The 19,579-nt window shown below is 40.8% G+C and overlaps 1 protein-coding gene across 1 annotated transcript in view; it reads right to left on the reverse strand.

The window, feature by feature from the left end:
• The window catches only part of HOOK1 (hook microtubule tethering protein 1), a 28,617-nt gene extending 17,170 nt beyond the window's left edge, over positions 1–11,447 (reverse strand). Inside the window, exons 1-6 of the mRNA XM_074906103.1 lie at positions 11,303–11,447; positions 5,115–5,200; positions 3,767–3,839; positions 3,460–3,510; positions 1,891–2,023; positions 914–981 (exon numbers count right to left, since the gene is read on the reverse strand). Coding sequence (XP_074762204.1) covers positions 914–981; positions 1,891–2,023; positions 3,460–3,510; positions 3,767–3,839; positions 5,115–5,200; positions 11,303–11,353 — 462 coding nt within the window. The 5' untranslated portion in view covers positions 11,354–11,447. The remainder of the gene's footprint in view (positions 1–913; positions 982–1,890; positions 2,024–3,459; positions 3,511–3,766; positions 3,840–5,114; positions 5,201–11,302) is intronic.
• Positions 11,448–19,579: the final 8,132 nt, after the last annotated feature.

The following is a 19,579-nucleotide window of genomic DNA, read 5'->3' on the forward strand; positions in this document are numbered from 1 at the left end:
TTAATATTTATAACACTTCTCTGTGTCACATTAATTGCCATTAAGTAAACAACAGGAACATGAACATAGCTCTCACTGATCTCCAGTAAAAAGATGTACACAGTGTATTTGTCAATAATTCAAGGGCTTTACTTCTGACTCAGGAATTACAGTATTATTTCTAGACCTTCTCAGAAAGAAGGTTTGATTAGTCAGAATACAACAAACAATAGGTTTATGGATTTATTTCTCCCAACAGGACACTTACAGCTTTAGAGATGATACAGGCAATTAAAATCTAAGTTTTAAAGCCTCCTACCTACTCCACTATTACCTTGATGAGGGTGCAATTACTTCTAAGTCAGCACTTAGTCTTTGCATCTCTCCCTACACTCTGCTTCACAGTCCTGAAGCTCACAGATACGTGTGACTCTGGAGGTATGCTGTGAGCTGGATCACCAAGATGATCCAACTAAAACCAGATTAAGATAGCAAGGGGAGCACATCATGACAATAATAGAAGAGATGCAGCTGGGAGTTTGTAGATCACATGCTGGAATGGTCTGTCAGAACAACACAGCCTCACAATCAGCTTAACTTTGGATCCAAGACTACAACATTGGGACAGAAATTTCAGAACCTGACTCCAGTATAACAGCTGGTTGGCAACTAGATACATTTCTTGTGTGAAACAGGAAATCTTAAGCATTTATTGTCTCCACAAACTGTATGTTTGGGCATACAAGACTAAAATCAAAACTCCTTGTTTGGGATTTGGGGCCTGTTGGTCTTGATCGTCTCAGATAATTTAGAGAAGTACTTACGCTCTTTCCTGACCTTTGTTTGGATGAAAGAATTCACAAGGATTAAAAAAAAAAAAAAAAAGGCTATTCGGACTTCAGCTGACAGCATTAGGCCATGAATTATCACTTACCTCTTGAATGGCAGTCATGACAACATGCTGAACAGACTCTTCAAGGGTCATGATATTTTGTATGTGTTCTGCAAAAAAGAATTTGTAGTGACTTATGACAATAGTCATCTTACTGGCTTAAGTAACATGACATACCATTTGCAGAAAGATCCAAAAGAAACTATTCCCTACAGAGGTTCTTCCAAACAGGTAGCACTCGTTTTATACAGAGGACTACCGTTAACTAACATTATTATCCAGTAATATGGTAGATAATTATAAAAGACTGTAAGCTCTCAAGTGAACAAATTTATAGTATGTGTAATAGTGAAAGAAGATTTAAAGACATCTGTAATCATATGGTTCTTTTTTCATATATACATCTATGTGTGTATATACATAAGCTTTTCCAAAGAGTTATCAAGCTTGCAACTGAGTTAATAAATAAAATTTAATGGAAAAAAAGTAATTGCTAGCATCTTCATACCCTGTGCAACCCAATGGCTTACTTCCCAAACAATCGGATGCATTTCAGACTACTTAAGAATCACACCTATTCTACTAACCAAATCCTGCTGAGGATTCCTTAGCCATCAGACCATCGAGCATTAGCTCTGGTAAGGGGAGAGAAAACTCAACTAATGCAGTCTTGAGCCTCTGCAGTCAAACAAAAACCGTAAGTTTTTAATATAATTTGCTTGATTTGCATTTGAGTAGCACAGTTTAGGTCTTGTACATATTTTAACAAGTATGAATAATCCACACACACTTCAGACTACTTTTTTTAAACCTACCATGAGCAACATCTGAGTTTTATTCACAGAAGTTTCCCATAGATTTTCTGCTTTTAAGTGAACTCCAGTTTCAGCATAGGCGTGCAACACATTAACAATACAGACTTTCTGATACATAAAAAAGAAAAGTTTCTGCATTTCTTCCACCTTAACAATCACCTGAGGCAGTCTGCTGTTTGTTGAACAGATTAAGGCAGTGCATACCTTGTTTCCTTTCACAATTGACTGCACAACCTAAAATAAGCTGTAGAAGCCTGCCCAGTTCAGTGGGATCCGAGTTCTCAGATATCCGGTTTAAGTCTGGAATAAGCTCTTCTGAAATCTGCTGACCCAAGAACTGAAAAGAAAGGAGAGAAAGTAAACTCCTACTTTTGTACAACATGAAAACCTGGTATCATGTAAGAAATCTGGACTCAGTAAGCCATTCAGAGAAAACAGTCTACTAAAAAGCTTGCTGCTGTAAAACTTATGGGAGAGAAAGATTTTAAACTTTAAATTTGGAGCTAAACACTAAAAATATCCATTTAGGAGTACATAGATACCAGTATAGGATTAGGAAATCTGAAGAGGCCTAGATAAAACAGATGTTCTTTCCTCATTTGTTACAGGGCTTTACCCACAGGGCCTCTCTTGCACCAGCAAAGACCGTCCCAAATGTCTGTCTCCATCCCTCAGCGTGGAGGGGTGTTTGGGGGAAGGGGTACTCAATCCACTGCTAGCCAATGACTTTTACCATACTTGGCACCTCAGATTTTACTCTGAATGGGCTTAAATTTAACCTGAAGTAGGCAGCATTAAAAAAATATATGCAAAACACCTAGCAATTATTTAGTGCGGTGAAGTTATGCACTTCAGTAAGAGCTCTATAAACTTGTTCTGGCAAAACCACAAGCTTTAGAAGTCTATTAACTGGGGGTTTAGTTAACTGACCACTTACGCAAGAAAAAGCAACAGCAGTAAGTTAAAAGTTCTTGGGCTAGACCTCAAATATGAGAGAATTAATTTATTCTACCAACATAATAAAAAAAGGAATTACAAATTCTTCCAAATCCAGTTGCTCCCCATTCCTTCAAAAAAAGCTGCTCATAAGCCTAAAGAAGTTCTACCTCTGGGCTTGCCAGAAAGCCTCAGTCTTGGCAACATAGAAGGGCTTGGCACTCAATATCGTAACTAAGCCCAGGTGAGACCAGGAAGCCACAAGATAATCTGGCAAGCTTTTCTATACCATACCCATGACCTAACTGTAATCAAGCTCCACACAAAATTCAGCAATTTTTTTTTTCTGTACTCAAACTACAGCACCCTTTTATGGCTACTGTACTCATTCTGCATGAGAACTATAATCCTCACTATGTCCAGGAGGATCCGTAATTTATCTCCCAGCTTCCAAGCAAGTATCGTAAAATCTAGACTAGGCTTGCTGAATCGGTTCAGTTGGGTACCAAAGGATTAAAACTTCACTAGACAAGAGCAAATATGAAGGCACACACAAAAGTCAACCGGATTCTGCACCTCAGTCCTGATGACATTCACCTGGGCAATGACAGAGACTTGGTTTCTAGACTATACTCCAAAAGTCTGATCTAAAATACATCTGCTCAAATTAATTTTATATTCGCTCAGACCTCCCACTTAACCAGATAATTATCACATACTGTCTGCCAAAGGAGTCCTTAAAATACTTTGCCAAGAAAAAAAAAAGCTAGGTAAAGGAAGACAATAATCGTAATGTTTAATGATTAGAACAACAAAAAATTGATGCTTTTTCCATACCTCATGATAGTAGTCCATAATTCCTTGCAGTATCTTCTTCAGATTACTGGACTAATTGTACATGAAAGATAAGGTTAGACGATTTTAATAAAATTCATAATTTTGATGAAATTAACAATTTATAAAAAGATGTTTACATAGCAGCTCTACGAGAGAACCCCATAATGACAGGGGAAGAGAAACATCACAACAGAAAATCCCCCTGCTCCCCGTGAGCTTTATTCTGTAGTTTATGGACTGCTAGATACTCTCAGGACAGACATGATATCCAACCCCACAAACCTTCACTAACTTCGGTTTTCAATACCTTTATTCTCCAGTTGTCACCAACATCATCTTTAATGCGATTTAGCCAAGATGCATCAAACCAAGCAACGTCTCTGAAACAAAATTAAATTATTCAATATCAGACTTCAATAAATAAGATACCAGATTCCCAGCATTATATCATCAGATGTTTGAGTACAGTGTCTAATGAGGCACGAATTCATAGAGACTGCAAGTTAGACCTATGCTGCAGGAAATTTCCATCCTGCTGGCTGCATTAAGACACCACCTTCAAGGACAGCAAAAATTTCTGTACATCCTTGAGCTAGCTACAGCTAGGAACACAAGGACGTGGAGGCCTTTGTCATGCTGACTTCTTATACCTGCCCAAGAGATCATAATGATGTAAAGAAACATCCTCTTTGGACTACTGCTGACATTAAGTTGGGTACCTACTCTTGTACGTTTGCTTTTTCCAAAATTTGCTACAATTTGTCAAAGGCACCTATAAAGAAAAACAAAACATTTTAAACTACTGGAATGTCATAGTTTTTGTATGTCTTTGGTTCCTCTGGGCAGAAGTATATTCATTTTGCCAGCACAGATAAGGATAAATAAATTATTTTGGTTTCAGGGTTTTTTTGGGGTGGTGGTAGTAGTGTTTAAGTAATTTCTTAGTAATCAAAAACACAGTTTAAGGAGCAGACAGCAATTAAGACTTCTCCTTTATTGCCTGAGCCAACAATACAGTTGCAGTGATACTTGTAGCATGATACTCTCTCAATAAAAGACTCATGTTACAACCCTCTGAAGTAACAGTAAATTTTAAAACTAGTGTGTCACTTGATCCAGTACCATCTGGCATCACACCAATACAACAGGAATGATTTTGCTTTTGATTAGCAAACTGTTATTTTCTAATAATAAAACTGACACTGAAATTTCACAATTCCTTTTTTCCACGCAAATGGTAAATTATCATTATATCCTAGAACTTAAATCTAAATCAGTTGAGCAATCCCAAGGGGAAGAGAGCATAAAGACATGCCTGCTGAACCTTCAGTTCCTCATTCCAAAGAGAACATACTGCCTGGAGCATGGATATCCATGGAAATAGTGGTGATAGGAAACGAAATAATATCACTCTTGTCCAGTTACCCTTAAGTATGAATTTAATACTGCAGTGTTAGAGTATCTCTTCATCACCTTCTCCATTCTATCACATTATTCTTCAACTATATCATTCCCGAAACAATACAAAAGCATATTTATCTTCACCTATAAACTGTCCACTCTAAGTTTCTGTCTACTTTAAAAGCAACTATGCATGTCAAACAAAACCATTAAGAAATTAAACACCTCTTCTTTAAACTTAAGCATCAACTTACATTTGGTGAAGTACCTGTGCCATGGCAACCCCATTAGTCAAGTCCTGAACATCTCTGCAAGGTGCAGCGGTATTGAACGTCTGCAACTAAAACAGGGAAAAAACATTGTGTTTCTCGCTCGATAGACAGGATGACATGAAATCAGTTACCATTTTCCTTTTCCTCGTCAACGTACAGCATATAGCAAGATGTCTTTCAACTTGAGGCAGATGAAATTGTTTTTGAACTATGACTTTAAGCCAACCCAATTATCTCAATACTTGTGACTACTGATTATGACTAGTAGCTTGAAAAGTTAGTATTACCACACTTTGCTTTTTCATGCTAGTCCTTCTATTTTAAATCAGATTATGGAATACGAACTTGGGAAACTAAAGTCATATTTAACCATCCCTCAAATTACGTTGCAGTGCTTAGTTCTGGACACATTAACTATCTAAACACAAAATGGCATCAGAACAAGGCGAAAAAAAAAAAATCTGGTCTTTTACTACAAGCATTTAGTAATAGAAGTCATAATGCCAGCAGAGACCCCTGAAATTATTTGGGGGTTAAGAATGGAAGGGAGAAAATTATACAAAAACATTGGAAAACACAGTTGTCTGAGACTTACTGCACACATTACAGATATGAAGGTAGCTGAAGGAGACTGAACCATTTAAAGTCCTGTGAGCTGGCAACCTATTTCCTTGCAATTCAGGAATTCCACAACTACTCTAAAGATGGCCCTATTTAAAAATGCAACTTCAAAATGCAGCTATAAACCCAAGAAACTTTACTATAACCTGAAGTTATACATGTTTCCCTGGTAATCATATTTTATTCATCTATTATTGCTGGTATTTCTATTTAATATATATACACATATTTTTCAAGCATCATACAACCAAGTGTTTAAACACAGAGCTGGATGCAGTTTTACTCCATCTAAATATTTCTAAAGATTAAGCAACAAGGACCCAGTTTTCACTCTCCTCTATTACAAAACCAGATTATAGATGGAAGCATTTTACAATAAGTTGCCTGATCTATTCTATATGAATTTGCAATCTTTCCAGATTCTAACTGGTGCTTCCAGGCACAAGTACAAATACAGTCCCTTTGTAGCAGGGCTACACAAACAAGATGGAACTCCCATTCTAAAGAAAAATAATAATAATCTAAGAGCTCAAGTGTTTTGCAGCTAGCTTCTCTGAAAGCAACTCAAATGACATGAATACCTTCAACATGTTTACATCCCTACAGAGCACTGCCACAGACACCCAGCTGACAGCTCTATACATAAGAACCCCATCACCAACCTGATGTATAATACTGGTTTATTATACATCCATAGGCAGCTCTTCTGCTGTCCTGCTAAATTCTGCCTGCTTCACATATAAAGCCTTAAAACACCCAGGTACCGAGGTTCTCAGATCACTCCACAGCCTATAAAAATTTTGCGAACTCTGCAAAATGCTTCATCAGGCTCCAGGAGTTCATGTCTTGGAGAACCCCTGGAGCACAAACAGCATGTTTCTATTTAACACTCCTCCATGAAGTTTTCTTCCATGAATGGGGCTGAGGCACCCCTTGCAGCCACAAAGTCAGCATCCAGACATTCCACAAGGTATCCTCTCTGGTCAGAGTTTGGCACCTGCTACTTCACCTCATCTCCCCCACTTCTTGAGCAGATGGTGACCAGACTCTTCCTCCAGTTGCCTTTTCCGGGAGCTGAAGTCTGTACTGACCTCAACCATACCCATCTTCCCCTACTACGTCTTTCCCAGGACAACAGCCCTCATCTATACAGCCAATTCTCACACACAAGCTCTTCCATACTTCCCATGAGAATCTCTTTTTTTTTCCTCTTACTCTTTTGGTTTTCCTACATTTAAGATCTGTAGGATGGGATTACCTCAATGTTATAAACGTTTCTCCTTATCCATCATCTGGGGGAGTCCGTGCCTTTTAGTACACCACATTTCTCTGCTTTGAACATTGTGTATTTTTTTAAAACTAGCCCAAGCTTATACCTAACAATTTGACAGAATTAGCTATTATGATTGCAACATTTTATTCCCCAAAAACCAATCAGCTCAGAGCTAACAATTCCAGGCAAGAGAGCTGTTTCCACACATCAGTCCATTACATAGTTACTCAGGAAAACAAGAGCTCATCAGCAATTCTTTTAAGTTCAGCCTTCTTTATGATGATGAATAAAACAGAAAGGAGAAAGTTCCCTGTTAATACTATTAAAAGATGTATATGTGGAACATAATGGAAGCAAGACTAGATCCTTATAATCTCTGTCCGCTGTGAAAATTGACTTCTTAAACTTAACTCCATTTACAATCCCCTAAATTACCTGTCTGTCTGTGACAGGGCTCTCCCAAACATCCCGTGAAACACAAGCTTCTTCAGAGATGAATGACCTTGTCAAGTGTGTTGGGGAAGCAGAGCTATTTGGACCAGTGTTGGAAAAGGACAGGTTCAAGCTGTGAGAACCTGAGGCAGTTGTCATCCACTCTATAGTGACCATATACTCTGTATATTTGTTTGCTTGCTTCAAAAAAGAGAGTAATCAAGCCAAGAAGAAAAAAATATGCAGAACAGGTTTTTTTTTTTTAATTTGTTTTTCAATTTAAAGAGTGTTTTTTTTAAATCCTGTATTACGGCAAGCGGGAAGTCAGTAATCCCTGGTAGGTTACATAAAAGATTAAGCAGAACACCACAAACCGAAGCAGCTGTGATTGACAGCACTGGTTTATAATACTACAGCAGCCTTAATGCAAGGCAAGAACAGGCACATAAGCTTACGAGCTAAGACTGAGCATGCCAGAATTCAGAGTTTTATGGCAGAATATCATGATGCTGCCATTTGGATATAGCCAAAGAATTTTCTAAGTACAGGTACTACCATTTCGCCCAAGCCTGTCAGAACAGGTAAACAAAGCCTTAGAAAACGCTGTGACAGGCAACATTGCTTTATGTATGCCAGTATCTCCCAGAATAGAAACAGCTAATTAAAATTAAGCAAAAAGCAGGACTGAGAGTCTTCGTTTCTCCATGTATTTAAAAGTTACGTAAGTGCCTAGAAATAATATGAGAGTAGAAGTATTAATTATGGGTTCTCCAAATCCCATGCCAACCCAATCATTTCCTCAAAACAGATTTTTACTGTACTTGCAAAACCCATGAAAGTAGGAGGCACGGGGAAAAGGTTGGTAGAAGCAGCCATAGACTTCAAGACTGTAGCAGTAGGTTTTTTTTTTTCCCCCAAGTGTGATTAGTTTTACTAAATATAGTTTCAAGGACATGCTGCACACCATTTCATGAATCTAGCTTAAATGCACCCTGCCACTTGCTGCTAGAAGAGAAGCCAGTATTTTTCTCATACAGCTATTGTGTTCACACTACACATCTGAGAATTTAATTTGGTAGTATGTAACACTTAATGCCTTTTCTCTCGATTTGTTGAAGGCTCTACTATCAAACAGGTGTAGATGAAACAAGAGTGTTCACACAAACGAGTAGAAATCAACCTATGCCACGCTTGGGAAGGTATGCCCTCAGTTCCATCCAGGTGATGTAGGGTTGAAGGTCTCTATTTTATACCCAGATTATACACACTAGGGACAGAAGTTACACATAGTCAAAGAGATTTTAAAGTAACAACAAACATTCCCATTCTTAATCCCAGAATACTAATAATTCAGCTACTGGACAGAGTTACTATCACCAGTGCTGGCAGTGCCAGACAGGGGTACATCTATCATGGAAAACGCTGTTTAAGGTGTCATCATACATCTAGTCTCTAGTTTGGAGACAAAGACAGAAGCAGCTTCAGAGCGGTCCAGTACTAAAAAACATTAAACTAACCTTTTCTCCACTAAAAACCCAACCTACTGTAGTGGCACCAACACAGAAGATGCTACTACATTGCTAAACCTACTGCTGCTACTGTTATCACTCCACTCCTACCCAGAGGTGGAAAATACTGAGGTTTACTTCACATACACAAACACAAGTTTGTCTTTCCGACTTAGAAAATTGTTTCTGCAGCAGACTTGTGAGTTCAATCTTAACAGATATTACTCAAGTCATTTTGCCTTGGAAGCTCATAGACATTTCCCCTATAATTTAATCTAACTCCATTATGTTTTTCCTGTAACATCTTCAAAACTTTAAATTCAATGACGCCTGGGTTGCAGAACCAATAGATAACATTTTAATTTGAATTTCCTCTTTCTGTTCTGGACAATGCATGTTTTCTAATGTAGAATTTGCTAAAATTAAAAAACAAAAACAAAACAAATAAAAACCCTATAAGATCTGGCAGCAGAACACAGAAAATCATGAGACTCTCTTTGCTATGAGTAAATAAACTGAGAAACCTTTAGAACCAAAGAATTACAGAACCCATTTCTCTTGATACACACAGCACTTCATTCTCCCCTCCCCAGATCACTTTTTTTTAATTATTCAGGCTGAAGTTCAAGCTGAAACGATGTCTGAAACATATTTTAGTGTTAACAATCAGTTTCTACTAAGTTGCAAACTAGGTCTGAGAAATAGTTAAATCTAAACACGCATCTGGCAATGCATCTGCTGAGTGCTGTATAGAAAACCTGACCAGAGTTGGATGTTCATTTACATTAACGACAGTACACGAGGCTCGCTCAGTTTAAGGCTAGTTAAAAGCTCATTCAGCATTCCCTTCAAAATTCATGATGTAATTACAGCTATACACTGTGAGGATACTGAAAATGAGCACTAAGCTTAAAATATTTTAAACAGGAATTGTAAAAATTGGAAGAGACTTCAGCACTGCTTGACAGTATTTTGAGACAGAGTTCAGAAATGTATTGATTTATTTTGTAATCATGATGGATTTATTGCTACCTGACTACTGAAAAGAAAATACAAAGTTAGAGCCAAAAGGAAAAAAGAAAAGTATGCATAGATTAAATGATGAAATCCAACTGCAGAGGGATAAGCCTAAGACAACTGAAATTCTAAAGACCAACAAAACACTGCAAGGATACAAGGTCACTAGAAGGAAAATGGAGGGAGGAAAAGAAACGAAGTTGTTTTTCAGTTAATATTGCACTTTCATTAAAAGTTCTGTACTGTCATTTACAGAAAGTAAAAGGAACACTTACTCTGGTAGCTGTTGCTATCGCTGTTGGCAGCTTCATTCCTAGATCTCCACAATCTAAAACACTCCCTTCTTCCCCTGATTTACACTTCACACAGGCAAAACACCTGCTATTTCTAGAGAAACCCTTCACACCAGGTAACTGTGGCCTCCTCTGCCAAGATTTCATGCAAAAATTCTATTTAGTACAGCTCACTTTGACCAAAAACATTGCATCAGCAAGACCAGAACGACAGACAAGGAAGCAAAAGAAACTTAAGAACAAGGGATAAAAAGAAAGCAAGCTTGATGAACCGAACAAATATGGTTAGACTTGACGATCTTAAAAAGGTCTTTTCCAACCTAAATGATTCCATGATTCGTGCTTCCTGCACAAGCAACACCACATATTTAGGTGTGCTGCGCCTGAGCAATAAATGGTTTGACCAACTGAAAGCTGGTATAAAAGGTTCTGAGGTTTCTGCTCCTGTCAACTCAGTAACAAATATATGCAATTAATTTGGATTAATTACGGAGCGATCTCCACACTGAAGCCGCTGCTGGAGAACCACTACTTGCGCCTACAGGATATTCAGACGACCACATCCACACTTCAAGGGTGTTCGCAAGAACATTTTACGGCTTGTAAAAACACTTGTTTATGGTGCAGGCCCCATCACTGCAGCCGCGCCGGTGCCCGAACCGCCTCCGGCTCCTGCCCACTCGCCGCCCGGGCGGCTCTCCCGCCCCTCCGAGCACCGGCCAAGCGCCCCAGGGCCGGGCGGGGAGGCCGCCCACCTGCCCCAGAGCCGAGGGGCGCCGAGCACCGCCTTGCCCAGCCTGCGGCCGCGGCCCCCGTCCCCGCAGCAGCGGTGCGGGGCCAACAGGCACCCTCGTACCGCTCCCGCCGCCGCGCCCCGGGGCTCTGACAGGAAAAGTCCCTCATCCTCCCCCCGCCACCTCCGGAGGCCCCTCAGGGGCAGCGAGGACCCGCCACCGGCGGGCAGGGAGGGAGGCAGGGAGGCGCCGGCGCGGCGCGCAGGCCGGAGGGACCCCCCGCGCCACTCACCCAGAGGATGAGGCTGTCACAGAGCAGGAGATCCGCCGGCTTCGCCTCCATGGCGGCGGCCTCCCCTCCCCGCCGCCGGCTGCGTAAGGCGCCGCAGCGCCGAGCGCGGTGACGTCAGAGAACAGCCCGCGCCGCGCCGAGAGGCGCCCACCACCACTGAGGGACGGGGGGCGTGGCCAGGACCGACACGTCAGCTCCCGCCCAAGCCCGCCGCTGCCCGGAGTGGCGGCGCGTGCGACCAATCGCAGGGGAGGAGGTGTAGCTGTTCGCGCCAATCACGGCGGGGCATTCGTGAGAGGCGGGAAGGTGCTGCGCGGTGGCGGCTCCCCGCAGCGGCCCGCCCTGCGGCCTTCGCGTCGCGGAGCGTGGGCCGGGCGGGAGCGGGTCACCTGCCCCGGCGTGGAGCGTGGGCCCGGGAGTCAGCGGGTGCAGCTGCCGCCTTCCCTCCGCGGCCGCGAGCCCGCACCGGGGGCGCCGCTCCCTCCTGACATGGCGGCCGGGGCCTTTTCCCGCCCTGGCGGCCTGTTGCCTGCTCAGCCGCTGCCGTAGGCCGGACTGGCCGTGGAGGTCGCGGGCATGGTTCAGACTTACCTGCGCCTAAGGTGTAGGTAGGTCAGTGTACCTGTACCAGACATAAATGCTGCTTTCAGAACAGGTCACAGAATTACCAAAAACCACTACCGTTAAATGAGGGAAAAACACCGATTCCTTCTTTTGGGGATGTGAAGGATGGAAAGTGCTTAAGCACGAGGCTGATGAGCAACTGTTTTAACCCTTCTCCTAGAGATGGGGCACCACACCCCCATCCAACAGCGCAGGTGGGAGTGTGAAGGCCTACAGCAGTTTTACCTCCTTTTAATTTATATTGTAATTTTTTTCTCTCAGCCACAGAGGCTGTTGTTAGCACGCACAAAACCCACCAGAGCCCAGTGTCTGACAGGTGGCAGTCTTCATGCCACTATCAAGGGGGGATGAAGGTGGCCTGACAGCTCGAGGGGCAGCTGCTGACCTGCTCCTCACCAGCAAGTCTTTCATCCACCTGGCCGTGTGTGGGGCTCGTTGCCAAGCCTCCACAGGCGGCCCCGTAATGACTGCCTGCACAGCATGTCCAACACCACCAGACAGACACCGTGCACATTCTTTTCATCTTACATATTTCACTACGTGATACCTAAAGCGTAGGAGTGCTTCTTTGATTATTTTTTTTATTTCAGAAAAAAACACACCAAAATTCTTTCACTTGCTTTCCTCTACTGTATTTGTTTCATAGGAAAAACTGAACTTATTTGATTAGATCTTGGGTATGGTTCAGGATCTTCCTTGCCTCAGACTCCAGAGAAAAACTGAAGTACCTTACACCAGGACGACGCAATTACTCTGTCCCTCTGCTGTTTCAGCACAAGAACTTCAGTAACTTTTCCCTCCCACAGCCTCTTAATAATGGATTTGAACTGTTATTTTTTGTTAGATGATTCTGTTTTATGACGATTCTTACATTGCCTGTTAGTACTAGAATGCACAGGATGGCATTAAACACACCAGTGTTTAGGTCAGCCTAAGAGTCAACCAAATAATTTGAATAATAGCTGTTATAGGCATCGTATTCTCCTCTTGTTTGGTTATTCTACTTTAAGATACATTCATTAATTTTCTGTTACTGATTCTACTTTGACTCACAGAGGTTAAAACTGTGGTGGGTGATGTGGACAGTATTTACATGACTATTTCCCCTCGTACTGCTGTCCAGAATTGATAAAGACTTGAGAGCGGACTTGGATTTCTGGAGCCCCTTTGACTGTTTCCTTCACCAAAGGTTCTTAAAGAGAATTGGTTGCCATGGAAGATTATCATAAATCCTTATTAAAAATAGAATAAGGAATTAAAGGGTTTTACAGCAAAATCCCACAGAGTTCTGTGCTGGGATTTGTACTCTTGAGCATGTTCATTTTAATTATTTAAAATTTTTGTTCTTTTATCATTTCTATTAGCTTTTGTTATATTTTTTTTTACCACTCTTCATTTGCTTACTGTTTCTCCTTTCTATAATTTTATGTCCTTTCCCTTCTCAGGAAGTATCACTTTCTAGCATCTGTGACTTCCTACCAACCTTTCCCAAGTTTCCTACAACCCATTTCACAGAAACATGTAACTCTGCATTTCAACAGCTTGATTGCATATGATGTTTCTCTGCAGATTCAACCTCTCACACACTTTCTTTCTTTATAGTTTCTACAGGCAACTCCTTTTTTCCTGGGTTTGTGCTACGTAAGCCAGGGAGCAGCAAAAGCCATCTGCTTTCCAGGAAGCATAGAGCCAAGAGCAAGAACGTGGCCAGCAGGACAGAGACATCACTAGCCAGGACCCCATCCCACAGTGTCCGAGCAAGGCAGGTCCAGGCATGTTTGACCGTGAGTTCAGATGATCAGGCAAGTTGATGGCGATGAGGCAAGTACAAAGTAAAGCCCAGAAGGCACCCCACCAGTCAGCGTCAGGCCCAGCGAGGGTGACCAGGGTCAGGCACAGTCCCATGATCACTGGGCAGCTGCAGAGTGACCAGACAGTTCTGACATCAAGCTGGGAATTCACTCCACATGTCACAGTCCACATCAGTGGAGTCCACGGCCAGGCACAGGCATGACTGTGACTCAGCTGAAGGCCTAGGGCTGAGCTTAAATAGAGTGGCCCATGGGTAGAGGGTGTGGATGAAGGCACCAAGTGAGGCCATTAAGGTCTATTTGTGCACTCAGGGCCCTGATAGCATACTCTGTTTCAGTGAGGTCATCTTCCATACATGCGAAAAATACTACAGAGAACAGTTTTCCACTAGAGGGCTAGTACCCCTGTTTTGGGGTTGCTCCTCATTCAAAAGCATCTAGAAATTATTCTTCATAAGGGCTGACTATGCTGGAAAGGTGTTACAGAGTGTCGACAGTGCTGGGAGCTTGGTTGAGACCTGTGGGAGAGGCACTTGTTTGAAAGACGAGGCAGGCGGCAGAGGTTTGGTAATCTGGGATTATGTCAGAAGAGATTGGCTCAACCATGCGTGCCTGGCTGCTTCATCCACGTCAGAATGACTGAGTGCTCACCCGGTTAAACCAGTATTAGCACACAGCAAGGCTCTTTCTGAGGAACATGACACTTACAGCATACTGAATTCTACAGAGAAATAAAAAACACATACATACGGAAATCTGTGCAGCTATTTTACCTCTTTCAAATTGCAGCTGCACAGGAGCACGTCAGGAACGCCACAGCACTGGCAAGATGTGCTTAGAGTTCAGATGTGGGGCAGAAGTAGTAAGGAAGGGAAGCTATGTAAGTTTATATAGAGTAAGGTGGTTTGGGTTTTTGGGGTTTAAGCCCGGTTGGAAATTTCTCCATGAGCTGCAGCTCACATATATGTCTGTCAGCAAATTCTGATTTTGTGCCAATCAAAGATCATGACCTACATTAACATTCTAGAAACAGGGAAGACTAGCCTGGCACTCACACCAGGGCTGTGGTTCAGTCTCCTCATGTCTAATGTCTGCTGTTACTACATTTTAAACTCAGGTAAAATTCTCACAATAGGAATTTATTTAAAATGTGTTCACTCTTTTTGGTAGTGCATCCTTTGCATTCTTGACAAAGCATCTCTCAGTAAGGGTTGTCTACCTTTCTTAACAAGAAAGAATGGTATTTGCTAGAATAATTTAAAATGCTAGGCTTAAAAATAAAATCCGATTCCTAAATTGGTTGGGGTTTTTATTTTCAGTGGGACTTGCATTATTATATCCAGTAATATGAAAAATACTTAGGTCAGGCATTACTTGGTAGCTTGCTCAAGAAAGCTGCATATCCAGACACTTGAGTTTTCCCATACCTTGTGTGGCAGACATACATGTCTCTTGTAGTTTAAAAATATTCTTCTTATTGTTGGAAAATCCTCATTTACAGGACTGCATCTAAAAGGGATTTTCTAAGAATTTGGGAACAAAGATGTCAGAATGTAAAAATACCAAACAGTGACACTTGGTGGTTAGTTATGTAACTTGCACATTTCTTGCCATTAGAATACAGGAGATGAAAAATGATCCTCAGCTTTTCAGTCCTATTTAGTGGCCTGACTGATACGGTTTATGGAAATCTGTACTTCCTGATCACCTTTCAGAAGCTTTAGAAGCATCAAATAAACCTCAGGATGTGGTGCCAAGGTGTATTTGTATTTTTCAGATGCAGAAACTAGAAACTAACCGACTGCCAAACTAAGTGCAGTTAACTGTTACACAGTACAAACTGATTTGATACCTGCTGTATTCCCTGGGCCACATGTCCCTTCACGTCCTGTCATAATCTATCTTCCTGACACAGACACTCCCCTTCGAATCAAGCTCTGTGTCTACTGGAAGTTATTATACTTCCATGAAAAAGGCATTGGCTATCTGTTTATTCTCCAAATGTGGCCAATTTAGATGTTATTATAATCAAATAAAGATTATTCAGCATAACTGAACACCTAAACATCATAAAATTATGAAGAAAAAAATCCACATCATGAGTGTAATGTGAACTTGCGTTATTTGACAGGCTGAAGATTATCAGTACCTTGCTGGTCTCATGGAGGTCTGTGTTTCCTGATTGCACAAAAGAGGGACCAGGCTTCCAAAACCAGCAGGTCGCTGGCAGTCAGCACTGTCTTGTGATTAGTGTTGTACGCCCGGGGCCTGACGGCTCCTTGGAAAGTCACCCGAGAGACCTGTGTCAGCTCTAAGAGTCATACCCATTCCCTGCTTACTCCATTCGGGTGTAAAAACAGGGTGGAATGGCTTATTTCATTATTGCTTTCCAATTTTGACATGAATTGCATTTTGCAAGAGTAATAACTCCCAGAGCAGGGAGTGCTTGAGGTACAGAGAAAACTTCCCCAGAATCTGAAAAGATGCTGTTTGAGCACATGATACTGCCTTACCTCCATACTGCTATCTGAGAAAAACAGCTCAAGGAGATGGAAAGACAGAATAAAACTGCAAATAGTAAAAAAAGAGAGTCCTGATGGGGCAGCTGGCTGTTTCATAGTGCTTCTGTCTGTGCTCTTGTATGATTTCTGGTGAGGGCAGGAGGTACCACTACTGGTGATCTAGGTAAGGGGAGGAGAAAGATATATAGGCTATGGTTGTATTGCACAGTTAGCCAACAAGCCTGACTCCTGTTCTGTGCTGTGTTTGAAGGCGATCTCGTTGCTTTTTCTCTGAAACACTGTGCTGTGTTTGAAGCAGATCCCAATGCTTTTTCTCTGAAGATGCGCTAAGGTACTTTCCAGGTCAGTTATGCCCTGGGGGAAATAGGAGCAATGTCATGATGGTGAATGTAGAATTTTTCACTATGTAACTGAAGTATCTATTTGGTAAAATACTCTGAAATATTTTGTCTGGCTCTTCTAGGAGATGAAAGTCATTACAATCTATTAGTTATCAAAATAGTAGGAATTCTGGATGTTTTATATCTTAATTCTGAAAATTAATACCTTGCATAAGATTATATTCATTGACGGAGTCTGGTATTCAGGCTTTTCTGAAAGGTGGAAATATTTTCACATGGAATAAACATCTTTCAAGTATTGTCACATTAGATGGAAATACTTTCATTACTTGAGGCCCTTCTTGGAAGTCACTCAACTATGAGAACACTTGTTTTTAATAGAAGACTATTTAAGCCAGTGGGATTCCTGGAATTCCTGAGCCATTTATGCTTTTCTTTACACTTTTCTTAGTACATCTTAATTCAAGGAACCTTGTCTTTGATCCCCACAGACTTATTGGTGGTAATAGCTATCACATCAAAACCATGAAGGCTTGAACTGGCATTCCTAGTCTGTTTTACAATGAATTAAATTTTGACTGGAGTAATTTCTGGGGTCCTTGGCTACAGACTTTCAGGTATAGTTCTCTTAGCCCATGTGATACAGTGAGTCTGTATATAAAGTACAAATGCATCTACACCTGTTACACTGAATAACAATATTTAGACTATTAGAGTAATTTCAGAAAAAAATAGCAAGTACTTTTACAAATATCAATTAAGGTTTATCCTGTGTCAGTGAAGTAAGCATTGATAAACTGAAACAGATGTTACTTTAACAATATTGCTAACATGAGCTATGCAGGTCACGTTTTATTACAGAGAATAGTAAATTACAATAGAACTCTATTGTTAATCTCATGTGTAAGATAAATAAACAAAACCTGGTAGGATCCCCGTAGACACTTTTTAATCTTTTATTAGAGAAAGAGGAGAAGGGGAAAGGAGATGACTGGACAGAGAGGCTGCTTGCGCTTGGTTTGAAGCAATTAATTTACTTGCCCTAGCACTCTTCAGAGCCCCAGGCTCTGCAGAGATGTGGCTTCTTTTTAAATTATATATATATGAGTGTTTCTGACCAGTCCACTGTCTCTAAATTCACCTGGGGAAAGGAAATTCACTCTGCAGGGTTAAAAAGCAAAAGCCAAGATAGACTATATGAGGACTGCCTTGGCTGGTCACTCCTTAAGGGATGAGAAAAGATGAATGGAGAGAGTGATGGATTATCTCTGCTTTATAAAGGAGGGGGTAGAGAAAAGAAGGAAATAATGCCAGAGGCCCAGAAGTCATAATATCTTGTTAAATTCCATAAAAAGCTATACTGGAAACAAAGCTGGACAGAGGTGGAAAACTAACTACCTACATTTGTAAAAAGAGTGTGACCAGATCTTTGAAATTGTACCTTTTGGCTTCATACAGCAGGACAATAAATAGTTAACAGCTTTAAGGAATGATCTGCCTCGATTACCTCAGGGAAACCTCTCAGAATTGGGAACTTTTAGGAACAGGGACTCAAACAGGATAAAATATTTACACTACAACATCTTTATTCCTCAGCAAGCCCTCACTTTGTCACTGTAACCTTCTCTCCTAGTGTGCTCTCTCACTGCCTCAGTTGTTTCCCTAACATTTGTCCGTCTCATATCTATGCTTTTCTATTTCTGGTTTTTTGTTTACCTTCTCACAGATATCTGCACTTCTATTTTAGTACTCTTATCTTTTTTTTCAGTGAACAAGGTCACAAGTGAAAATGGACTTTGGCAATTCCAGTATTAGCTCATTGACGTGAACTGACATCACGGAACTGTTTGCACTGTCATGGTGGCAGCTCCTGGCTTTACAAGTTCACATGTATTAAATTTCTCAGATACCATTTCACAATTTGTGCCTGCACAAAAAATTCAATACTGGGATATGAACTATGAGAGAGACGTATCTGTCACAAACAAATCCACATTCAAACTTTTAAATCCTGTTTTCACGGGTGCATTGAAAAGGCAGAGCAATGCTGTGACTTCTAAGGCACCGGTTTGACAGGTGGTTTTGTGTCCCAGCGAGACCATTTGGTTTGTGATTCCAATCCTGAGAATATCCTTGCACTCATTTAATATTGTGCACTAAACACCTCCAGTTTTCACCACAGTCTGGGATTATGCCATGAGTAAAGTCACAAGCGTGGTTTTTTCAGGATCAGGGAAATCACAATATTAATTTCCAAAAAGAAATAGTCCTTTTAGATTGATCTGTGCCAGGGAACTGGTAGGTGGTCTTGCACAGAGAAACTAATTCTGGTAACAGCTCTAATCTCTCTAAACACAAATTAATTTTCAAAACTTTGTACCATTGTACCTATTATACACCATTATCTTATTATTCAGAAACATTATCATCAGTGTAGAAGATTCACTAAATAAAATGTTAAACACTTATTCATTATTTTTAAGTGGAAAATTAACAGCTAAGTTTTTAGACTATTCCTTTTTCAACATCTGTAAGTTGGTGGGAAAAAATACTAAAAGACATGTTTTTAAATGGAGTATTTAAATAGTATTGTCTAGTTGAAAAGTCTGAGTTCAACAACAGAAACCCTAGGTGAAAATGTCTTAGCTATCACTTGCTTTTAAATAGCACAGAAATGTCTAAAACCCAGCCACAGCTAAACAGAGTGGGATAGCTAAGGTATGTAAAGCATGAGATGAATTGTTCTGATACTCACCACAACATTTATATATTAAATAAGCAAGTTAGCATGCACCTGTCAAAATCGAGTTCAGTTTTCCCATCATTTTTTTATCAATGTCATTTTTCTTTTTTTTCCCATTGAAAATAAGCTTCAATTTGCCTAAAAATTTTCAACACATTTTCTTTCATATTTTAAGGTCCTCTTGATGCAGCATATTCCAAAAAGTGAAAGCCAACTCCTACAGCAGAGGGGCTGGG

Source organism: Athene noctua, chromosome 5 (assembly GCF_965140245.1).
Source record: "Athene noctua chromosome 5, bAthNoc1.hap1.1, whole genome shotgun sequence".
Classification (NCBI taxonomy): Eukaryota; Metazoa; Chordata; class Aves; order Strigiformes; family Strigidae; genus Athene; species Athene noctua.